General features: G+C 37.1%; 1 protein-coding gene across 3 annotated transcripts in view; it reads right to left on the bottom strand.

Moving 5' to 3' along the window:
- The window catches only part of HERC2 (HECT and RLD domain containing E3 ubiquitin protein ligase 2), a 102,477-nt gene that overhangs the window by 70,076 nt on the left and 8,260 nt on the right, over window positions 1-24,141 (bottom strand). For 2 of the 3 annotated variants that reach the window (XM_063149727.1, XM_063149728.1), the window contains exons 3-10: window positions 21,063-21,177; window positions 13,293-13,430; window positions 5,284-5,503; window positions 3,475-3,575; window positions 2,571-2,727; window positions 1,640-1,750; window positions 1,156-1,327; window positions 417-590 (exon numbers count right to left, since the gene is read on the bottom strand). In XM_063149727.1, the coding sequence (XP_063005797.1) occupies window positions 417-590; window positions 1,156-1,327; window positions 1,640-1,750; window positions 2,571-2,727; window positions 3,475-3,575; window positions 5,284-5,503; window positions 13,293-13,430; window positions 21,063-21,177 (1,188 nt within the window). The remainder of the gene's footprint in view (window positions 1-416; window positions 591-1,155; window positions 1,328-1,639; window positions 1,751-2,570; window positions 2,728-3,474; window positions 3,576-5,283; window positions 5,504-13,292; window positions 13,431-21,062; window positions 21,178-24,141) is intronic. The other variant, XM_063149730.1, reaches the window with a different exon arrangement.

The following is a 24,141-nucleotide window of genomic DNA, read 5'->3' as shown; positions in this document are numbered from 1 at the left end:
AAATGAGCAATAAGTGGCTATGGTAAGAGATTCAGAGATTTTTCAGGTTGGAAAGTTTGGCGTTTATCTTTTTCTTTCTTTTATTTTTCTAGTAAGTCAGACCCCCAACATTTATAAAGTCTGGTCTTGAGAATTTACTCTAAGAAACACAACAACAGCTCAAAATACGACAGAATTAGCCATAGTGTGGTAAGAAAGAATGGTTCATAAACCATAAAACTGCACTCCAAGGCTCACGCAAAAAGGGCTGATAAAAGTTAAGGGCAATAAAAGTTACCCAAGTAAGACAAATTTCAGAACTCAAGGTTATGTGGTGAAAATCAGAAAGGATCTTAGGAGCTGTTTTCCTTGCATTCTGAAATTCAGTGCTGCTTTTAGGGAAAACATCTTACTGTATTTGATATTGCAAAAATTACCTTATGAGATGTAGGAGAGCTGCACTGTGGAGGCATACAAGGGGTGGCAAGGCGGTCCAAATGGGCCATGATCACCACAGCTGTTTGTCTCAGATCAATGGCCAGCTCATTGTCCTGTGGCAAAGTCAGATACCGCAGAAAACTTTCATTGGGACTTAGAGGGTAAGTCAGGAGCTGGAAAAGAGAAACATTCAGAATGTCAGAAAAACATTCAAGGTATATCTGAGACCACACGATAAAGTTTACACAAGATGACTATCTGCAGAAGTGTAAGAGAAAAAGAATTAACTCTGCACATCCTTTCTTCACATTAAATTTGAAACATGAATGCTGACAAAATAGTCAGATCATGTATATAATAGAAAGTTACAAGCATAATAAAATTGATTGTTTTATCAACCTCAGTTAATAGCTATGACAAAGAGTCATAGTTCAATTAATTTTAAACACAAAATAAAAGCAATCCAAATATGAGAAAAGTTAGCCACATCTAAGTCCATTATGACATCATCATTAACTACAAAACACAATGCTTACCTCTAATCATGCTGTAACATTCCTCCCCCTACCTCAAGAAACTCAAGTGCTCACATGAAAACCAAACAACCATGGTGTATATGCACCTTACATGGAAAACACCACCACCAACTTTGTTCGGATACTTTATGATTATTTTAGGTAGGCAAATGAAATTTCATTCCAACATAATGCCCCTTTTAAATAAACCAAGAATAAGTACCTGAATCTCTTCCTCAGTGTTGGGCATGTCTTTATTACATATTATACTCTGAAACCTTTGTAGCAAAGGTAGAAGGGGTGCACTTGTTCCCTGTGCAGATCGCTCATTATCCGTTTCCCTCGTTCCGTTATCCCACAGTTGAAGCAGCAACATAACTGCAGACAACATTTGGCTGAAAGAGGCAATCAACATTTTCTATTAATAAGCATTCCTAAAACCATTGGGTTAGGTTATCCATACAATTCAATCTCTACATTTTGAAGTTTAGCAAAATTGGATGTCAAGGCTTTCTGTTTTAAACAGATCATTAACATAAAAAATCAATTTTGCAGTCTAGATAGCATTAGGTCTCAATCACCATTGCTTTAGTAAAAAAGTGCATACGAACTACAATTATTACATTAAACCTAAATTCATGAAAACTGAAGCCTGTCAGCCCTTTCCAACAGTGATGGCTAAAAATCAGAGTGCTCATGCTTCTCACCTTAGTGTACCCCTCTGCACTGCCAGTTCAAGCAATATGGCAAGTGCCAAGTGCTGGTCTTGCAAAGGAATGTTTCCTGGCCCCTTGGTACTGGGAGCTCCATGCACATCTCTATTTAAAAGTCAAACAATATACATTAACCAACAGGAAATAATACACAATTGCTTACCAAAAGCATCTACAGCACCCAAGAACCACTACAGAACTTACAGGAAAATATCAAAGGGGTGATGAAAACAGCTGAGAAGAAAAGCCCACACATTCCAAACTAGATCAAATTTTAAAGGGACAGCTAGGCTTTAAAAACACCCCAAGCTTCACTATCTATCTACAGTTCTATTAAACGTGCTAAGAATATGAAAAACATTTTTCACAGGTGAAATTCAAATGCGTTTTATGATATTCACCTTAAGGACTTAGTTCCAGTATTGAAAAGACATAGTAACTTCTAGTAACTACTGTAAAAAGGTAATAACTTGAAGCCTACTTAAAATACAGGGAAAAGCAGAGGACTATTCCAAGTCCAACATGAGTGCATTTTCCCTCAAGCACAAAAATCTGTATTATTTTACTATACTTGAATCTGTATTATTTTACTATACTTGAAAGGCACAGTTAAGAGTGCACATACATAGCATTACCAAAGCATTCTTCTGCAGATATATTAACATTAGTAAAACACAATTGTGTTTAGCTAAATTTTATGCAGTCATTCAGAATATACCAATTCAGATTATTCTTAAGCAGCTAAAATCATTAAATCATGTTTACAGAGCAGCATTTCAATAGTTCATTAATTTTTTGCTTGCTTGTATAACTACATTGTAAAAGGAAGGAAATCTCTCAAATTTTCTATAAATCACTATGTTTATACCCCCAGCTTCTGAGAGATGCAAGCTTGCCACTTCACAGCTCAAAAAAAGAAACTTACCCAGTCACAACAGACCTTAGGAATTTAGTAGCTCTTTCTACCACTTCCAGCCACACAGAAGACACAGTCCCTTCATCAAAAAGGGATGCCTCTGGTAGAGCTCGCAGTGCATCAAGTGATTCCTGTAACAATTCACTGCACAAGTCTGCATCTTCACCTAAGGAACACAGCAAGAGCAGTTACATTCCCACCTTCACAGAAGTTAGAGAAATGGCTGTACACCATATTTTATGGAGCTTTTTTCAATACAACTTACTTCCTACACACAAAGTTCTCAATTTTCACATGAACATTTGACTGCAAGATTCTGAAGAAATTTTCACCAAAATAAAAAAAATTCAGAAAGGTAAAAACCCAAACCAGCTGATTTCACTATGCAGCCACTGAGAAAAGAGGAGAACTAGGGCTGGCTGAAGTAAGCCCACACCTGCCATCTGACCAAATGGTGCAGACTGAGGCAGGCAGGTTTAGTGGCACAGGTGACAATTCTGCCAACCTCTGCAATTTGACAATAGCTGACAAGTACACCAACTAAACACAAGCTTCACATTCAAAGCTTTTTCTAAGGTGCTGCTATCATGTAATAATACAGTGGCTTGACCTTGTCTGAAGAATAAATCTAACTTTTCTGAAATCTAGCACTAAAAACCCATGTTTTTCATGAAATCCCAACTTACTTTCCTCAGCATAAAACAGCCCAAAAAAACCCAACATTCATACTGGCTTGTGTGGCTTTGATCAACAACAACATTGCTGGGCATAATACCACATAAGTGCAATTATGCAAATCCATCATTCACAAATTCATAGTTCTATGCCAATATTTAACGCAGATATAGACACTTTAATGAGTCACATGGCTTCAAATGAAATATATATGCAAAATGCTCAAGAGCAGACCTACCTGATCTCCAGGCTCTACGAAGAAAAGCAAATGCAAAGGAAAGTGCTGCTCGGGATCCAACACGTGCAAGTCCTTCCACACCTTTGCCCACAGGTCTTGAGCTAAATAAAATTATGTATGAATAGTTTCAATAAACTTGTATTACAATAATATATATTTATGCTATGATTATTTTTTATAACATATATTCAATGATTTTACAATTTAGCCATATACATGCACATACAATGATACAATTTTTATTTGTAAAGAATCATAGCTGTGCCTTGAGAAAGGTGAACAACATCAAAATGTCAGCAACCAAAATTCAACTTCAACCACTTCAAAGAAACAATTCAATGTCCAAATCAAAAAGCTTCACAGAAGAAAACATAAACCAGACCAGCATAATGGACTGCCACCAAAAAAATGCCCATAGTTACTCAAAGTGAAATGATGATGCTTTACTCAAAATACACAAACATAAGGCACTTCATGTACTAATTATCTACTTGGGAAGTGTATATTGTTAGTTAGTTTGTACTGCATAATCTAAGCTTACAGACTTCTTAAAATTAATCTTTTATTATTGATAATTAGTTCCACCCATTTTGCCATTGCTTATCTTTCTATTCAAGTCTCAATGCCAAAAATCTCTTTGCAGTTTCTGTACTTGTGTGTGTAAGGAAGAGAGATCGCTTCAACTTTTGGTAATATTCACTGGACTCACATTCACTTTGTTAACTTCTCACACAGACAAACTAATTTAAGCAAGCTCCCCTTTGTAGCCAGCAACAAGAGATTCCCCACCACTTCCAACACTGAACCACCAAGTCTAGTTTTTGTTTTGAGATTACAACAAAAGTGAACAGCCTTGGACTTTTTCAAAACCTATACTTGCATTTTTAGCAATCTAATAACTTAAACATATCAGTGCTCTTTTTAATCAGAGCTGAAAAAAATTCAAGGGAACAGTCTATTCAAAGATATCCTTGTCAGAACTCCAATTCCATAATAACTAGTTGTGATATCTGCTTACATTCTCCTTTCATATCTGAATCTAGAGATTCAATCTAACAAAATTTTCTCTAGACAAATTGCTTGTTCTGTCAGACAGCTACTGAACACTTTATTTAATGCCTTATCTGATAGATTTTTCTATTTTTAGGTCCAGACAGCTATCCAGACATGAAAAGTAATCAGATGGTTCCTCACTCAGTTACTTCTCTTGAAACAGTTGCATATAAAATGTATAATTACATCATTTCTCACTCAAACTAAGGAAAACTGTGTTCAGCCTTTTTTGTATTTGTATTAAATAGTTGCATATAAAATGCACAATTACATCATTTCTCACCCAAGCTAAGGTTCTATGTTCTGCTTTTAGGTATTTGTATTTTTTAATTTATGTGAGCTGAGCAACTATTTAACTGAGCAACTATTGACAAAAAATATATTGTTATTCAAACAATGTAATTTCCATTAGCACCATTTCTGAAACAGACTTCTCCATACTTTCTAGCTGAGCAGAACAAAATAAATACTTCAATAAATGTATTCTTATAGCTCAAAGTTTAATATCTACAGCAATGTATTACAATAAAAACCTACTAGCACAGAGAGACAGACTGTAAGAAAGCACTAGGCAAGAAGGAGGACTGATGGCAGGGAACACCACGTAGTATGGTAAAGCCATCTTAAGAAATAAGAAGTTTCTTGACCATTAATGTTCCACAAGAAGGAATAAATCACATTAAGCCCCCACAGACAGGTTGATAACCTTTCTATGGCTTTTCTAATGGATCAACTTGTTCGTGCACGTGTTATTACCTTTTCTTATCCACAGCAGGCAGAGGAACACTACTGCTTTTCCACTTCACTTTGATGTTCTCCTGAAGAACTGCTCTGTTCAGAGCAATGAAATATCGTTCCAGGATGACCAGCCTCTGCTTTAGCCTCATAGCTGAGAGAGCTGTTGTTGCAGATTGTGTGGCCAGAGTCTGCTGTTCCTTTACTAGTACCTGGAGGCATTCCTTCAGTTCATTCACATCTGAGAATCAGAGAGAAATATCATCTTTGTTATATACAGTATCAGGAAAAATAAAGACAAACTGAAAATTGTAAATTGACCAGAAGTCTGAACACAGTGGAACTCCCCATTTCTATATTTAATGCACATGGTATGACATAAATAAAACAGGTGTTTAAACACAGGTTATCATCAAAACTAAACATATCTAAACCTTCATATTTCATGTCTGAAATTAAAACATCAGGAAATGTTTTACGCCTTTCAAAAAAACAAGTTAGACAACAACTTCTTATCATCATGCAACCTCAGAGTCAGACTTCTCTTAAGTGCAGGCAAGTCCCTTTCAAGTCCCCACAAGAATATGCTTTCATTTTACATATTATCTAAAGTTTCCCAGAAGTTATAAAACTGCTCTCAGAAGCTCTAGGATCATTGCCACGACCTGCTATGCCTCTGAAACAACACCATAAATAACATAAGATGCTTTCAATTGCAATTAGCAAATAAAAGATCTCGCTTATGTACCAATGCTAGAATATTAATTATTCTTTCTCTTCACCACAGCAAGTATGCAACAGCCCAAAGTCTTATTAATCTAATAACTGATGGTGGCAAGTACAGTGTCAAAAACAACTACAACAAAAAACCACTCTAAAATAAAAATTTGGAAACTGTATTTTTATATACTCTGTGGCTTTAATTCCTAAGACAAACACCAACAATGTACATTCCTAAAGGAGTTCTTTTCTGTCCCTTCATTAACAGTCTGGTCACTGAGCAACCCCACTCTGCTCTGCACTGCATTACTATACTTGTCCCTAAGCCAACCACATTTGTTGCCTGGCAGCTACACAGAAGTATCTTTGTTTTAAATGACACCTGACTAGGGGTATGAAAAAAACCCATATGTCTGCATATACTTAACAATGTGAGAAGATGGACACATTTCAAAATAATTATAAAAAAACCAAACCCAAAACCATACAAAATCAACATTGTTTTTGGAACAAGTGCCTCCTAACTATAGAAATTTAGACACTTTTATGGTAGTCTCCATGGTTAAAGGTTTTAATCTAAGGAGGTATAAAACTTCTTTTGCAACTGCAGCTGTAAAAAGTATTGCAAAATTTTGTCCCCATCTTTCTGTACCCAGGAAAGAATTCAAGCAACTCTTCCTGCCACTGGATCACACTGCACAGTCACTTAGGGTTTGCTGTCAGGCAGCATCCCAGCCTGCTTTCAACATTGCTACTCGCCTTTCACCATTTCATAATGTGTTAGATTCCTTCCCCTAGGCAGTTCACATCTTTCCACCTGACTATGAGGGACTTATTTTTTTCAGCAGGAGAGAAAGATTAAAAAATATTCCTTGCAGTCTAGACCTCTCAGATAGAAGTGACAGCAACAATTATACATCCTGACTCAAACAACAAGAAATATGACAAAAATCAACAAGAAATTTTATAAAAAGCCACATCAGACTTAATTTTCGCTCTACAAAATTTCCCAAACAACTGTGTAGCACAGGGCAAAAACACACAAAAAAAACATCTCACAGCGTACCACAACAGAACATAGTCAATACTGACATCCCATTTTCATGATCCCTCTAGGCAGGCCATTCAAAGACATAAGTCAGGAATTTTTCTTCTCTTCCTGAACACGGAAGACCTATCACCCTCTAAAATATCAGCAGGCTATAACACCAAAGTACAAAACGACCATGCTCTCCTCTTCACAAAGAGACTTTGCTTAACACTGTTTCAACAAATAATTTTATCCTGCATATTCAATTCCCAAATTATGGTCTCATATCCATAGGAAAAGTAAAGAAAGAGTCAATGAAGAAAAAAGAAGGCATTTTAACAGTTGTGTTTGAGGAAAAGATTCTATGTTTGGTGCTACAGAAAACAAGCACTGGGTGATAGATTCAGGAATCTGTCAAGTAATACAGAGCTACAGCATTTGTCCTTCATTCCTGCCTGGCAAGTTACCTAATTGTGGAAACTTTCTAAATATGCTCCTGAAGTTGAAGATTAAAGTGAAAAAGCACTTTGTTTCAAAACAACACACTAATGAGAAATCCATCATGGGGACTACTAGAAAGAAACACTTAGTACAAGCAGAGACCACCTACTCTCCAATCCTCCAGCAATTACTTCACAAGGAACTTTCCCTGAAAGTCTGCAACTGCAAACCTTTCCAACCACTTTCACTCAGCCACAATGACATCCAGGTATTACATAAATTAACAAAGATACATTTCTTGCCAGCAGAATTGCCTTGTTAAGGTTCAGAATTTGACATGTTTCAATGATCTCAGACCCAGGCGAGGTTAAGAAAGCTGGGGGAGAAGGATGTGTCTCCACAGTTAAAAATGGCTACAATTTTAGGAAGGCTTTCTACCAAAATTAAAATATTCTGCTCACAAATACTTTATACAAACTTTTAGTATTTCAAGAATGCAAAACAAAGTTCATATACAAAGTGTAGTAAAGGCTGGAACAGGTAATAGTATCCTTATAACTCAGACATCTAAAAACTGAACCAAGGACTGTCTTGTTTTATTAAAAGCAACACTATTTTAAGTGAGATATAGCTATACACTTCCTCACTTTAAATCTTCTCTTATTCCGCAATAAGTAAATTTATCTTTACGAAAAAAATTAGTTAAGCTTTCAAAATATTTAAACATATCTGGGAATCAAAGCAGTGAAACTCATTTCAATAAACCTTCAAATGTGAGCAACACTTGTTACTGATGGACTGAACAGTCAAATGAGAGAATAGCTTATTAATAGTAACGATTCAGATTTCATCTGAGAAGGTTACAGGGAACTCTTAAAACAAAACTGTTCCTATGTCACTACACCAGCCCTTGATGCCAGCCATCCTATGCTTTGTCAGTTATTCTGTGAAAGGCAGACACATTATTTACCTATTCTGCACCTGCATTGTAGGAGCTGGAGTCATACCACACCAGTTTAATTTCTCAAACCACCATTAGCAGAATACCTGTTAACTGGAAGCTACAGTCACGTATGTTGCTGGCTGCAGTAGAGCTAGGCAAGGATTTTACCCTCTTCTGTTAAAATTCATCACATCTCTCCCTCCTCTCAGCAAACAACACAACTACACATTTTCACTTCCTAATTCCTCCTGCCCAAAGTTCCCTGCATTAGCAGGAAAAACACAGGAATTGTTCAACCCAGCCTATCTGACAGAAGAGAGTTAAGAAGTGGTGCTATTCAGATATTTGAACAAAACAAACAGCTGAAGAGAGCAGCTTCTCAAACGATCTCTGACACTAGCCCTAAGACAGGTAGTATGTCCAAAGGCAGTATGCTCCTGTTTGAGCAGAACAAAGAGATAACTTAACATGCTAGGTGGTTTTTAACACTCATTTCATTAGCTCTTTTAGGGAACACTACATGCTTGTGACAGATAAATTAGGCACCTTAAAAATGCCAATATCAGGCTGAAATGTTTCCAGGTTGACTCACAAACTTCAGTAACAGCAAATATAGATGTTACAGTGTGAAGAGATTTCAGACTTGGAAACACATTTCAAGCAGAATTTGGCATGAATCTACTGTTATAATGAGTACACATTCCTGTCACCAGCAGAACTAATGTGCTCTAATTTCCTAGAGAATTTCATATTTTGTCTTCTCTTTCCCCTTCCACTACAAACTATTTCCAATGGACAAAGAGGAGATAAAGGATGCAGTTGGCTTGGCTTAACAGGCTTCTAACAACCCTTCAAAACTCTAGAATGAGCAAATTCAGAAGTTAGAGAGAAGGACAAAAATGCCATCACATACACACAATTTCCTTCAGAAACAAAACCAAAATAGGCTTTCAAAGTTATTTTATACCAACAAAGACTAAAATGCCTAAAGGTCATTTAGCTTTTAGCTTTCTGCTCCCCTGTTCAAAAGACGAACACCAAAGTTCACCTTATTAGTATTCAATAGGAGAAAGAAAGTGAAGTGTCTGAAGCCTTATGAGAAGGATCTGAGAACATCTGGTTTGTTAAGCCTGGAGGAGAATGAGGGGAGACCTCATTGTGATCTTCAATATCTTTGTTAGGGGAAGTGAAGGGGTAGGTACCTGTCCTTCACTCTTGTGACCAGTGACAGGACTCAAGGATATGGCACAAAGCTGAGGCAGGGGAGGTTTGGGTTGGATTTCAGGAAAAAGTTTTTCACTCAGAGGGTGGTTGGGCACTGCAGTTCCTCAGGGAAGTGGTCACAGTGAGTAGCAGTGTTTGGACAATGCTCTCAGGCACATGGTGTGACTTATTGGGGTGACTTGGGCAGGGCCAAGAGTTGGACTCAATGATCCTCATGGGTCCCTTCCAACTCAGCATATTCTACAATTCTATGATTTTCAAAGTTTTACAGCAAAACTTGTTTAAATTGATGCTCTAATACTCATGCACAGAATTTAAACTCCTGTCTGTGTGTAAAAAATACACTCACACATTTGTAAATCAATTGTAAAGTATCTACACTTGAAAGTATGAACCAAGAAATTTGATAAAAGCCAAAAGTATCTCAATAAAGAAGGCTACAAGAAGGGTTTTTTTCAATGTCATGACTACTTTTTAATTACTTCTGAACACAGTGTAAATTTAGATTTCATTGTGTAACTAAAAGCCCCTTACAGGATGGAAGTCCTGCCTATCTCCTTCTCTCACAACACAAATGCAGGAACACAAGTGCACTGGGTAATGACAAGTATCTCAACAAGCTCACTGAAGTCACATGGTTAATTTTAACCTTGCCTCTTCAGTAGTGCCCATAAAGCATTTCCTGGTGCAATCTTGGGGATATTGTACTAACAATATCAGAAAAGTAAGGTGCAACACTGAAAAAAGTATGCTCAATATAGCCAACCTTAAGCATATTATGACTAAGAAAAAGAAGCCCAAGAAGATGAAATACTGCTATATTTTCTGCAGGCTTTGAACAACCACTTCAAAGAGTTTCCTCTTTTTTTTTCCCCCATACCTAGGGCTGAACACCTGGACCTCAGATCATGTAAGATGTTAAAACCTGAAAGATCTTCAGAAAAGAAAACTGAAAAAAGAAGAAGAAAGTAGTAAACAAGGATTTTTAGGAAGAATCAGAGGAACTTCTTTGTGAATGTACACAACCTGGTATGAATACAACAGGCAGAAGATATTTCAAGGGAGCATTAATCTAAAAAAGGAATAGTTTAACAGTGGTATCACAAAAGAGCTGCATATGAAATAGAAGAACACTAAGATGCAAAAGAGAGAGAAAAAAACCCACCTTAAAAGTCAAAAAATGACTTGCACGTGTATTTATTATTATCTTATGTATTCTTACAGTTCTTGGAATAGTAGGATTGTCACAAAAAATAAGAAAAAAAGAAAACCACTGTGATATCTTTGCCCTGTACTGACAGCACAGTGATCTCAGCATAAATGAGACCTAGAGAAAGCATTTTGTTTCTCTGAACTTGTGCCAGGATGACAAAACAAGCACGGAGTTGAGGGGCACATGAAGTACTGCTCCTCAGCACATTTCATGAGCAGGTTTCCCTCTGTGCTCCCACAACCTCCCAGCCCTCATGGGGAGGGTGTCACAAGGCCCACTGACCTAGATTAGCCTGCTCAAGTTCAACACCAAGATACCCCACACTTGGCAAAATAAGATTGCATTACAGCACCTCTCAAACATACAGTGTCCAATATCTCGTTACTATTTTCATAATGTAAGGCTGTAAATCATTCAACTCAGCAGAAACACTTCAGTGTATTGACCTGAAACACTGCCTTTAAATGCCTCTTCAGTTCTTTTTGTAACATAACTTTAAATCTCCACCTCTGAGTTACACCTTACTTGTAAAGGAATATAAAACTGTAAATGAAGACATAGTAAGTCTTTAATTCTTACTTGATCATCAATGATATATTTAAGAAATAACTCTCCTTTTAAGAAGTTCCCTCATGGATTTGACAAGGAAATGTTTAGAAGTTCATTTTTCAAAGGATAATAGAAGAAATGTTTAAAACTGTTCTCATTTTATGAAACATTAACAGGAAGAATCAAAATGGAACAGATGCTGTAGCTTTTTCAAAATTAATTACCAAGCCACAATTAGGATGGCTCTAAAGGCAGCTGTTAGCTATATTTCTGACAAATGCAAAACAAAAATTTACAAGTTAACCTCCAGTCATGAACAAAAGCCCCACTTGTGGTTTATTTATACAATAAATGCGTTTATTGTATAAATAAACCACAAGTGTGCCCCTAATACTGTTTAAGGATTTTTATCACAGCTAGGTGATACAAACTTCAAGCACAAATGGTAACTTGTGCTTGAAGTCAAGGAATAAAAATTTATTTCTGACAAATTATAACGTCTTCACATGTTATTTCTAGAACAAGAATCCATACATGTGGCAAACCATACTATATATAAGTATTAAAAGTAACAAGACAGAAAGCTGTTTCTTTCTGAAAGCTCCAAACACACAAATATCCTTTTTATTTTGAAAAACTGCTTCTTCACTTTTTTAAAAAATAATTGGAGGGTGAGCTTAAAGACCAAATTGGAGGGTGAATTTAAAGACTTTGGTCAGCTGGAAGAAATTTGTTAAGATCTTTGACATTTAGCTTACTATTCTGTAAAACAGTTTTATTTTACTTTTCAGCAACACGCATTAAATAAGAATATAAGACATAAAAAATGTGACCTTCAGCTCACATCTCTACAGCACCTTCAATTCTCACTCCCTCTTCCACTGTAGTGGCAATTCTTGCCATTCCTGATATACTGCAAGATTCTGTCCTACTACCAGAGTGACAGCAAATCCATCTGCCCTCCTGTCCTCAAGGAAAGGGAGCAAGCAGGCTGGCACAGAGCAGAGGACAGCAGCCTGGCAGCTGACCTGTGGCTCATCAGAAACAAGTATCTCCCCCAGCAAACACAGCTACACAGATGCAGATTCTGGCACTGGAGAGATAATACTTTTCCCAGGGATCCTCAAGTGCTTCTGGATAAGGGGAAAGGAAAAGTGACACAACAGATGTCTCTGAAGTTTGTACATGCCAACATCTGAATCAGGCAATATCATGTACCAGGAACTGTAAAATAAACTACTGAACTGAGGCTTCTTCTGATCTGCTATTTTTAAACATGGACAATTTTAGACAATAAACTGCTGCTCTAGAGTAGCAAACAGCCACAAACCTCAAATGGCTTCAGTATCAAAAGCAGTATTTTATGGACCTCCACACGAAGATGTGAACACACAAACTGCTGTTCCACTGCCACCATAGGTGCAATTACTGTCAGCAAAGGTCAGGACAAACAGTTAACTGAACTAACCATTTCAGCCTTCCTCCCATGATTCACACAAACCTATCTACCAGACCATGAAACCAAAGAGAAAAATCACCCATTAAACCATTACTGCCTGCAGAAAATTCAGGCTTCAGAAACAAAGCAATTTCTTTATAATGTCTGCAACTGAAAATAAATATTCTGAAGACATTGGAACTTTTCACTGGGTTACTTCATTTATTTCAAGCTGGTCTATCACTCCTTCAAGCGGCCTGAAAGGGACAAATTGACTCTTCAAGTCAAGAGTCTAATTAAACTTGAAATTAATTACAGCAAATGTCTAATTTCAGTCACAGTTAAACCATGTGTCCAATTTATTTCACTAACCTAACAGATGTAGATGTCAGCAAGAACATTTGATACAAACACTTCCTGATGTATACAGAATACATGATGTCAGTGAAAATGACCAAAACAGCTGTGATACCTGGTTGTTTACCCCACACCCAACTCTCAACAATCGATTTGGCCCTGTAGGTGGGCAGTGGAGTCTCTTCTTCATCTTTCTTTTCTTTGTCGTTCTGCTCTTCTTTCTTTGATGCAGTTTGGCATTCAGTGCTATCATCTAAAGAAAACAAAAGGGAGGGGGGAAAAAAGACCAGTTAAGCTACCTTCAAGTCAGATTGGAATTCAGGTCTAGATTAGAAATATACAGGTGAAATCCCCAGTCCACAAGCTTATAGAAATGTTGTCTACCATTAAGAGAACATGGTTGGGGAAGTTGAAGTTATATTTTACCAGGTTAACTGTCACAGATGCTGGGTCTCATGTTACATTTCATAAGACAGTGACCTTGCAATCCAGAAATCACCTCTGTAACCTCCTCAGCATGATGAACATTTAATATAGATACCATCATGTAAGAATTGCAGAGGATTTGCAATACACAGTACTGCAAAGAAGGCACTTGAAGTCAGACTGTGCTCCCAGCTATCTGTATTGCTGCAGCACTTACTTGGTTGTATATTCTATTTCCAAGAATAAAAAAAAAAGACAGCAATAGCCTATATTTCAAAATCAAGGAGAGCTACACATTGGCATTTACACTACTTTTATGCAGCAGTATGTCAACATCTGTAAAACATCTAGCATCTTAGTAATTACTGGCAAGTACTGAAAATAATACCACCATTTTCTGCCCAAGCAACAAAACATCATGTGCAATCCTTTTGAGACTACTTTCACAAAGTCTGAACACAGACATTAGTCACTTATCTCTGTAATCAAAGGCTGCCTGAAAGTCTCAATTTTCTGAGTTCTCTAAATGGAGTAGAACTAGACAGCTGGAAGTTTCTCTTTATTTATATTGGGACATGGGATTTCCATATCCATACCTCCAGTCAGCTCAATGCATAAGATTGCCTTGCAACTGAGGGACAAATGGCCAGCCACTTTCCTCACCCTGACATTCTTTTCAAACCATACTGCTCAAAATTTCTCAAGTCCAGCATTTGAAATTTGCCTATGAAGAGTTTAGTTCCAGCCTTTTTTACCTGGCTCCTAGAACTGATCCATCCTTCATTCCTATCTGCCAGTCTAGTCCAGAGACTCCCTCCCTAAATGTTCCAGCCACAACATGACAGATAATCACTATTATTTTGTCTTTTTTCCCTTCTCATCCCACATACCCCACCAAAATAATACATTTGTACCAGCATATATCAGAAGAAAATAATAAGCAAGAGGTTTACATCAGTAGCTAGACATGGAACATCTGACTGCAGCCTGCCTCACACTCATGGAGTGAGATCAAAGGCTCTCATTACCTCAGAACGTACAAAATGCACCTATCACAATGTACAAGAACATTCAACTATTCTTTCCATCTGGCCTAACAGAAAATTAATGCCTAATCTGGCTGGAACTGGATCTGCGATTGTCTCTTTGTTAAGTTTTGGTTTTGTTTTTTTTTAACGGGAGACAATAAGACCTCCCAAAATAAAGTTCTTTTGTGCCACCTTAATTACCCAAATTTTAAATTAAAGCTGTTTCCTGACCTGTAACTGACAGGTGTTTAGGAGGTGGAAGATGAAGACTGAAGGGCAGGAAAAAAGGAAAGGAGGCATAATTGCAGTACCCATGATGGAGCTGAGATTGTGGGCCAAGGAAGAGATAGCAAAGTCACTTGAGAACAGGAAAATGCAATTTGGATATACTTCTTGTAAGTGGCAAACAGAGAATCCAACCGTGTCCCTCAAACAGAACAGCCTGTGAGTCACCAGTTTGATAACAATGTCCAAAATGTGATTCAATCCAGCTGTTTCTTTTCAGAGGCACAGGAGAATAACATGAAAAGTACTGAACCAATTACAGACCAAGGACTCTGCTCAGCCCCAGTGGCTCAGAATACTTCCACAGTAACACCATAAATCTCACTGTTTCTCCACTCACCCACATGTCTAGGGACACACTTTGCAGGGTCTGGAATTTTAGTTAGTGGGTAGAAGGATGCTGTGCCAAGACACAATTTACAGGCAGATGTAGGAGAACTTGTTATGCTTTTCAACAGATCCTTGGCAAAGGATGACAACCAAGGGCTACAAACAGTCATTTAACCAAACTCCTCATTGCAAATAGAGAAGATCCCAATCCAGGTGGGAACTCAATCTTTGTATGGAATAAAAACAACCCTGGCACATAAATCCACAGGAGGATTTCTTTCTCAATTGTCTGTATGAACCAGGAAGAGGAGCAATGAGAGAAAAAGTGGGAAGGAAATGAGCTAAAAATCACATTAAAAGACCTTGTCAAATTGTTCCACAAAGACAGTTCACTAAACTTGCAAAAAAATTACTTGCCACATAACAGACAAAGCTGGTATCAGTCTAGACTGAAAGCAACAACACAGACATCATAATTATGGAAGTTCTGTTATGCTTCATTAAAGATATTTAAACAGGAAGACCCAAAGATTTTTCAGAAAGAGGGGCAGGGAGGAGAAATATCTTGAGCAAAACCAGAACGGACCAAAGTAACAAGACAATTTTGCAAACAATGCATTCAAAAATACAGTGCAGTGTGTCAGTATGATTTAACTTAATTTTGTGAATATTGTGGTGGGGGAAGCAACATAACATCTCTCTGAAAGACTTTTCCCTTTATTATGTTTTAGTATACAGCCTTATACCTCTAAAGTGAGGCAGGCAGGCACAGCCAGCAGTCAGAACTGAGCAACTGAAGTAACCCTCCTCAGCTAGAAATGAGCTCCCAAACCAAAGCACAGCAGCTCACCATGTGTGCACTATCTTGCACAGCCATGGCCTAATCTGGTATAAACAGAGCATAAAAAGGAAGCACTAAAAATGGAACTTACATTTCATAATCAATGAGGGAAAACACCTGACACTGCATAGCGGCCTCCACCACCTGTTCTAGTATGGTCTTGTGCTGCTCTGAAATGCCAATGAACTCATGTAGTTGGGAATCCCTCCGTGGCAAGAGAAAGCCTGCAACAGTTCCCCTACAGATGTTGACAGGGCAAAAAGTCACACAGAGTGCTTTAGAAAAGGGCTGTGTTTTATAACCATCCTAAACCACTATTTGGTAGTCCCAGATCCAGGAAATGTTTCAGCTGCAATATATTTTCTGTCAAAAATCCTTGATGTTTTACACACACACACATATATATATATACACACCTACATACACAAAATTGATACTTGTTATTTGTGAGGGAAAGACCTGCTTTACCATTTGCAAACCATATTTATACAGCCTTCTAAGTCAGATAAGATTTGATCTCCTAATCCTAATCAGAAATAAAGTTTCTTTTCTTCCCTGTACGCTATTTTTTAATGCATTAAATTATTGTTTGAATTGACAATAGAGCATGCTACACTTCTGAAGTCAAGCTGTCCAACAGAGTGACTACAGACTTCCCTATCCTGCAGAGTATGAAAATCCACAGCTGAGCACTGAATTCTTGAGTCTCTGTGTACAGCCCCCAGCTGGCTCAGGGGAAGCAGAAGAGAAAAGGGCCACTTCTCACTTTTAACAAGTTCTCCCTTGCACAAAAAAAAAAGAAGGCTCAAAGCAGGAGCCAGCCGACATCCCTACACACTGCTAGTCTGATTTATAACGTGGTTTGCACAGCAGCCACCATAACCAATTCCCACATGCTGTTATTCTTGTCATAAATATTTTGTTCCTGCCAGCCTCTCTGGAATTGCTTGTGGCATTTGGACTTCATTTAACCTGCCTGCAGGTGCAACACTGCATGAGGTTTGTGTATTTAGAGGCAACAGGCAGAGAAAGTCCAACTTTCAGGAAAGGGGGAACCGAAGAGGAAGCCCACAGTGTTTAACAAAGGCAGGACAGATATATGAAGCTGACAATTTTCTATTTTTGTTCTGGAACTGAAAACAGCTAATTGAAACAGAATCTTCCACCTATGAAGCCTGAGGAATCAAAAATAAAAAAAAAATAGCAAGCCACAAAAGAGACTTGTGTGTCTTAAAGAGACTGCTATGTCTTAAAATTTTACAGTAACAGTTCTCTAACTTGAAAATTTAGTGAGAATAATATTATTTGATACTTTTTATTATTTTCAGAACACAGATTGAAGCATACAAGGTATTAATCTAATCCAAATATCCTGAGGGCAGCCTGATTGTCTTTGAAATACAAGCCATGCTAAAAGTGCACCTGTATTTGGACATCACTACTGTCACAGCTGTGTCCTCAGATGGTACTTGGAAACACACAAACACATTCTGCTGAACACATTTATCAAACATGTTTTTTTTAAAGTGCCACGAATTCAAAACAAAGACCTTATTCCTAACCAAACATTCTTGCTAACAGGAGAAAAAAAAAATGCACTACTTTTATATTCTTCCTAGAGGGGAAAGGAATGGTTTTTGCCATCAATAGCATGTTCTTCCAGTCTGCTGCCACTGCTAATAACCACTGACAGCATGAAGTGCCTCTTCTGAACAGTCCAGTCAGCATCAACAGAGAGCTACAGCACTAGTGAAGAAATATATTTATATGTATATATATATATATGTGTGTGTGTGTGTGTGTGTATGGGCTTAAATAAAAACTTCTTAAAAAAGACTGAATAGAAGGGACTACATACAGCAATCTCTCTTGTTCATCTCCAGATTAGTCAATTTAGCAGCAAACTCTGAATAGTGACATTACTCTATATTGCTTTTAATATGAGACCACTGGGTTTTATACAAATTTCATTACTTGTGTGTACTTTTCCCTCTCGTCGTGAATTATATTTGCAGATCATTTATGCAGAAAAGTAAGTACCAACTAAACAGTTGTAAATACTTCAGATTTTTAATTTCATTAAACTCAACTTAAGATGCAAGTTCAGAGGTGCAAACTGACCATCAATTTTTCTGCTTCCATGATCAAACATACAACCTGATTGACAGTGACCTAAAATAGCCCTTTTTTTCCCCTCAAGCCTGGTAAGCAAGACAGCTGTATTTTAGAATCCTGTAGGCCAACACAACAGCATTTATGAAGACTAACTTCACTGAAACACAGTTCATACATTAATCCTAAGAGCTAAAAGCCTAAAAAAAAGCTGTTATTTAAATCTCCAAACTACTGCAGTGTTTCAAGAGATACGTAGAAGGACATACACCCTCCAGCTGTGGAAAGGAACAGGTGTGATCTGTGCTGTGTAATACCTACACTTAACTCCTCCAGAAGCAAAGACAAGTGGAAGGTGGCATTTCAGTTTTTACCTTTGTTACTCACCATACAATTTTAGTGTTTATTTTAGTTGGCACTATCTTAATTGGCACTAAAATAAACTAAATAAATTTTTCCCACAACAGTAACAGGTAAGTGATCTCCCTGGCTTTATCTCAACACCCAAGCTTTTATATTTATATTTTTATTTTTATATTTATTTTAATATTTTATTTCCACCTCTCATGGAGGAGGGACTGCAGGCAAGGAGCTGGAAGGGTGAGCACCTGGCTAAGGTCAACCCACCACAATACAGTACTGGAAACAAGAAGTGGCAGTCTGTCTTCACCACTATGTACATGAAAAAGCTTTCAAAAGCCTCATCACAGCATGGACATTTTAGCATAACATAAAAGCCTTATTTATACAGTGAAGTGTCAGAAACTCTGTATTTTTAAATAACAGTGTTCTACAATTTTTCTCTCAATCAACACTTCTTGAACTTTCTGAGATGTGTACACACAGCTGGCATTAAAAAATAAATTCTCATCATTGTTCAGAACAAGTGTCCTAAGGGTGGACAAACATGAAGTCACAGACGATTGACTTAGCACTTCTGGATTTTTATTTTATACTGCTGTCTATAATTTGCATCAGAAGTGACAGATTGCATTTTCCTGGCTGATATTTCAAGGATTACCCTGAAAATTAAAAACAATTATACTACAACATCTCTCTATAAGCTTTCTCAGAATTACTAAAAGCACTAAAGCACCATAAGTAACTAAAAATCTTAATTCTCTGCAGCTACTTAGCTATAAAGATATTGGAAGAACAGTTTTCTGTCAAGGACTAGCACGGGTACAACTCAAAAAAGCAATGTGTAAGTATCCAGCACAAAAAGATAATCTTGCTAAGCCAGAAAAAAATATACATTATATCATTTATATGGCTAATAAAGTCTAGATTATGTATATTTTAATATATATTAAAACATATATAAATAAATAAATATAAATATAAATATAAATATATAAATAATACCCTTCAGTACTACAGATGTTTGTTATCCTCCTTCTACATGAAAGCACAGTGTGTTGAATTGTTTTCCCACAATCACCACAACACTTCTATCACGAGCTGTCAGTAAACAGGAAAGCATTTCCTACAATTCCTTTAGGAGGTAATACTTCCCTTTATTGCAAAAAGTTTACAATGCCTTTTGTTACTGCACATGGCAGTAGCCAACCCAAAGAACAAACCATTACTCTACCTCCACTCATTTCATGAGCAGCTTTGTAGTAGCCTTCCTGATAAGATCAGCTGTATTTTCACCCAGTGGCAACAACAACACTCCAAAGGGCCAGCAGCATAGGGAAGACAAAAGTTTTCTAACTCTGAAACAGTTAGGAGCATAACCTGATTTTTACTACAGCATGCAGCCACTAATAACCTACAAAGCTCATACTCTTGATAAGTAAATGTATAATTCATTCTTCTTTCATAAATTATTTACTGTATCTTACTTCCTGTAAAAATTACCTCCTCCAGTCAAAAACACATCCACTCCTCCTATTTTTAAAGGAGGCATACTATAGGTATGAAAAAATTGTCTACATGAGTAATTGAGTATTACTGGTTTGAAATATCATGTCTATCCCACAGTACAATTCAGGAAGTAACAGATGCCAAAAAAATAGTTCACTGTTACCAAAGGCAGTATTTCTACACATCTCCTCATTTATCTGGGAATTTTACAAATTACTGACAAAACTTATCTGACCACTTGGTGAGTCCATTTCAGCCAGATCAGGAAACAAATATTTTAGTTTTTGACCAGTTTAATTTTCTGTTCAGTACGGAGTTAAAAGAGCACCACTTTTGTGGTGAAAATGAAGAAAAGGCAAGAGCAGAATCACTCCATTCCAGTATACCCCATCACAAAACAAAATCCACCCCCACCAAAGTAATCTCTCTAAGCAGATGCATTATTCTGCCATTTGCAATATTTGCAGTGTTATAACTGCTCTCAAGTATATTGGAAAACTTAAAAAAAAGGCAAAAAAAAAACCCCAAAAAACCCCCACACACTACATTCTCAGGCAGACTGTGGACAGTTCTTAAGCTGACCTTTCAGTTACTTGCTGAAGACTGTAAACCAAATTAGAAATAGCAGTATCAGCTTTATCCCATTCCTCAGTCCACTTCCTTTAAACAAAGGCTACAGCTGTAAACACACCAAGCATACCAAACAAAAAGACACTGCCAAGCCTCTCTCATAGTAACATGCCTAGCTATGAAGTTAAATTTCACAAGGCTGGAACAGATTTAAGTCTTCATTTGGAGGCCTGGACATTACCTTTTCATACATTTTTTAGAAATCACTTTCAAACATATTTCATTCAAAACATTAACACCTGCAAATTGTACAGACAGGAGATGATAAACAAAAGTTTTGTGACAGTATGAAAATTGAACTCCATTTTCAACACCACACTGAAAGAGAAAAATGAACAAATTAAAAGAAGTTAAAAATTCATACCTTTTCTTGGAGGTAGTTCACCACTCTGTATTAATTCTGTTCCAGGATATACAATCTCTCCATCTTTTACCATTTCATTCCACAAGCCACACAATCCATCTCGTGTAAAAGCAAGCTGTTAAAAATAATACATTGCATACAGTTACACACACTTTTCTCTCAAGGTGACTCAAGCTAACACTTAAAACACATCTGACTTTACACATCATCCCAGTAGAAAGAAAACACATGTACCATCTCATTGGAAATGAGATTTTGTGTGTGTGTGTGTGTGTATATATCAAGGATTTAAAACAATATTCAGAATCTCTGATTGTCTAGCTATGCTATTTTCAGGTTAAAAGTGCAAAATGGTAAATTTTAGGTTCAAGTCCAGAAAAATGAACTTTTTTTTGGTGACAAGTTTTCATTAAAGGCATGGACTTGGTCACCCCAGAACTATCCACCCATTCAAGATGACACTGGCTGGGGGGCAGGGAGAGGGTGTGGGGAGTCCTTTTTCTCTTCAAGAAAAGCTATTCAAATAAAGTCAAGCTGCATAAAACCCCAAGACACAGAAGCTCACAGTCCCCTCGCCAACCAGCAGCTGAAGAGCTGGGCATCTTAACCAGAATGATGACATCAAGGCACAGATTTGTAAATGAATTCAGCCAGTTCAATCTGGTCCTGCTGTGCAAAGCATCTCTCACCACCCTCCCTCCTCCTTCCAACTGCTCCAATGCCTCCTCTCCCAGGAAGAGGCAGATTATGGAATGGATCAGCCTAAAACCAGCAACACCCAGAGCAAGAGCAAAGGGCTGCCTGAGCCCAGGTCAGCTCCCAACACACTCTGTGCCCAAGAGCACAAATACTGGCAACAGAACACAGACTCTGCTAGCTGGAACCACTCATAAAAGCACTGGCTGTAACACAAGTCTCCTAATTACTTAGGAATTTGGATCTCCCTTGGAGAATCCTAATGAGCAGGACAACTTCTCTTCTATGGATGTTGTTGTTTGCTTTATAAAACGCTGCAGAACAGGTATCTACATCCCAAGGGAATGCCATAATAACCAGGCTGTAGCTGTTATTCACAACTGTATAGCATAAGGGAGGAGGGCAGGACACAAAACTGAAAAACAGAATATTTTCTGCATACCACAGTGGTGCAGTGGACCACACTAAAAAAACAAAAAACCACAAATAATACCATAAAAAAAATTTAAAAAAAAAAAAAAAACAAACACCACCTGCTGAAGGCTCATTCAGAAGCATCTTTGTGTGATGTAACTAACATCCAAATTCAAAGTGTTTTAACTGAGAGGTAATACAAAGATGTGGCTTACAACAACTGCCATAAAATATTTACCACTACACAAAAGTCCACTTGTCTCTAGAAAATAGCTCAAAATAAAATCATTACATTGTAATGATTAAGGATTACAGGTTTTAAGAGACTCATCCACCAGCAGGGCAGAGATTTGCTGATCCAGCTCATCCCAGTTAACAGGAATTAAAACACAAGTTGCATGCTTTCACACCACTGTAACACATTAAATGCCCATAGTAATTCCTTGACTTCATATTGCATACTTCAGAAATACACTCCAACATGTATCAATGATTTCCATAATTCCTCTTTCAGCATAAAATATGAGTTGACACATTGTACTTGTCTGTCACTTACTATTGCCTGATCAAGGGCAGAATCATGCAGTGTGAGCTGGATGTTATTCATCTTATCTATCAATTGAACAGCACCAGAATCAAACTCTGACCATGCCTTACTGAAAGGTACAGTCCCTGTTCCTCAGTGTTACACAGGACAAGGAGATTTTGCAAAAATCTGCTTTGTGTTTTGCTAAGAACTTTACATTTGGCTTCATTTTTAAAAAATTGGAATAATCTGAAGCTGCATTTCAACGATGAAAAAAATCATCAAAAAATCACCATTAACTGATTTCCTTGATTGTTCCCAGTTTATGAATATTTCAACAATAAATTGTTGAAATATTTGGTTTCCACTTTCTCCTTCTTTAGATGTGATCATATATTTTAGTGGGACACCTAGGGAATTTCTTTTCATAGTTTTTTTCCCGTGTAAAAAAAGTAAAGCAGTTGTTTCACTGATTTTGGTTCATATTGTGGTGATACATTATTTTTTTATCTTTCACCTGTTAAATGCTAACCTATGGTAAAATACAAGCTTGAAAAATATTAAGTGAGGCAACCCTCCAGATGGGCTGCATAATAAATTATAGTTTTCACAAATTAAAGATCTTTTTCTAATAAACTGTCTTTTTCACACATTTTATTTTACATTCTCAGATCACCTTGGTATGGAAAATCTTCTCACAGCTCATAGCATCTAAATGTCTCCAGCATTTGAATGCTAGATTTTTTATAATGTAGCACTGTTCTATTTCAGAAAACTTATTAATTTGAAAGCATTCATATAAAGCAGAATCTGGAACTGTTTTCTCTACTTCAATCTCTAATTCTTTTACACAGCACAAAGTTCACTCAACTCTTTCATGCAACTAAAAACTGTAAAAGTAAACAAAATTTCTTTGGCCTTGGGTTTGGTTCAAAGTCTTATCAAAGTAATTTTTTCTTGGTATGTTGCAAAAAGATAGAGGAAGCACCAAGACTACGGGTCACAGAGTTCCACCTCCCTCTCCAAATACCACAAGCAGCCTTCAGATAAACAATTTTGCCTACTGCTCAGGCTGTAGTTCACATTTTGTCAGTAGTATCTGGGTCAGGGGAAGGGAAAAATGAGACAAGTTTGAAAGTAAGGAAACACTGGACTGACTTTACAGCAATAATCAAAGCAACCAACTGAACAGATAATTAAGAAATTGTATTTACAACCAATTCATCTGTCATAACATGGCAATTTAATTTCAGCTGTGACAAAATGACTATTAATCTACTCACCATTCAGCAGATATCTAGTATTTGCTATATATATTAGCCAAAAGTGAAAGAAAAGTCTGAGTTTTTAAGTGATAAATTATTTAAGCAAGTTTATTTTCATGATCTCAAAATTACATAATCATGACAGAAAATTTACAGCTCCCTTAAGGGAAATATTTCT

Source organism: Melospiza melodia, chromosome 2, assembly GCF_035770615.1.
Source record: "Melospiza melodia melodia isolate bMelMel2 chromosome 2, bMelMel2.pri, whole genome shotgun sequence".
NCBI lineage: Eukaryota > Metazoa > Chordata > Aves > Passeriformes > Passerellidae > Melospiza > Melospiza melodia.
This window is presented reverse-complemented; position numbering and strand designations above follow the sequence as displayed.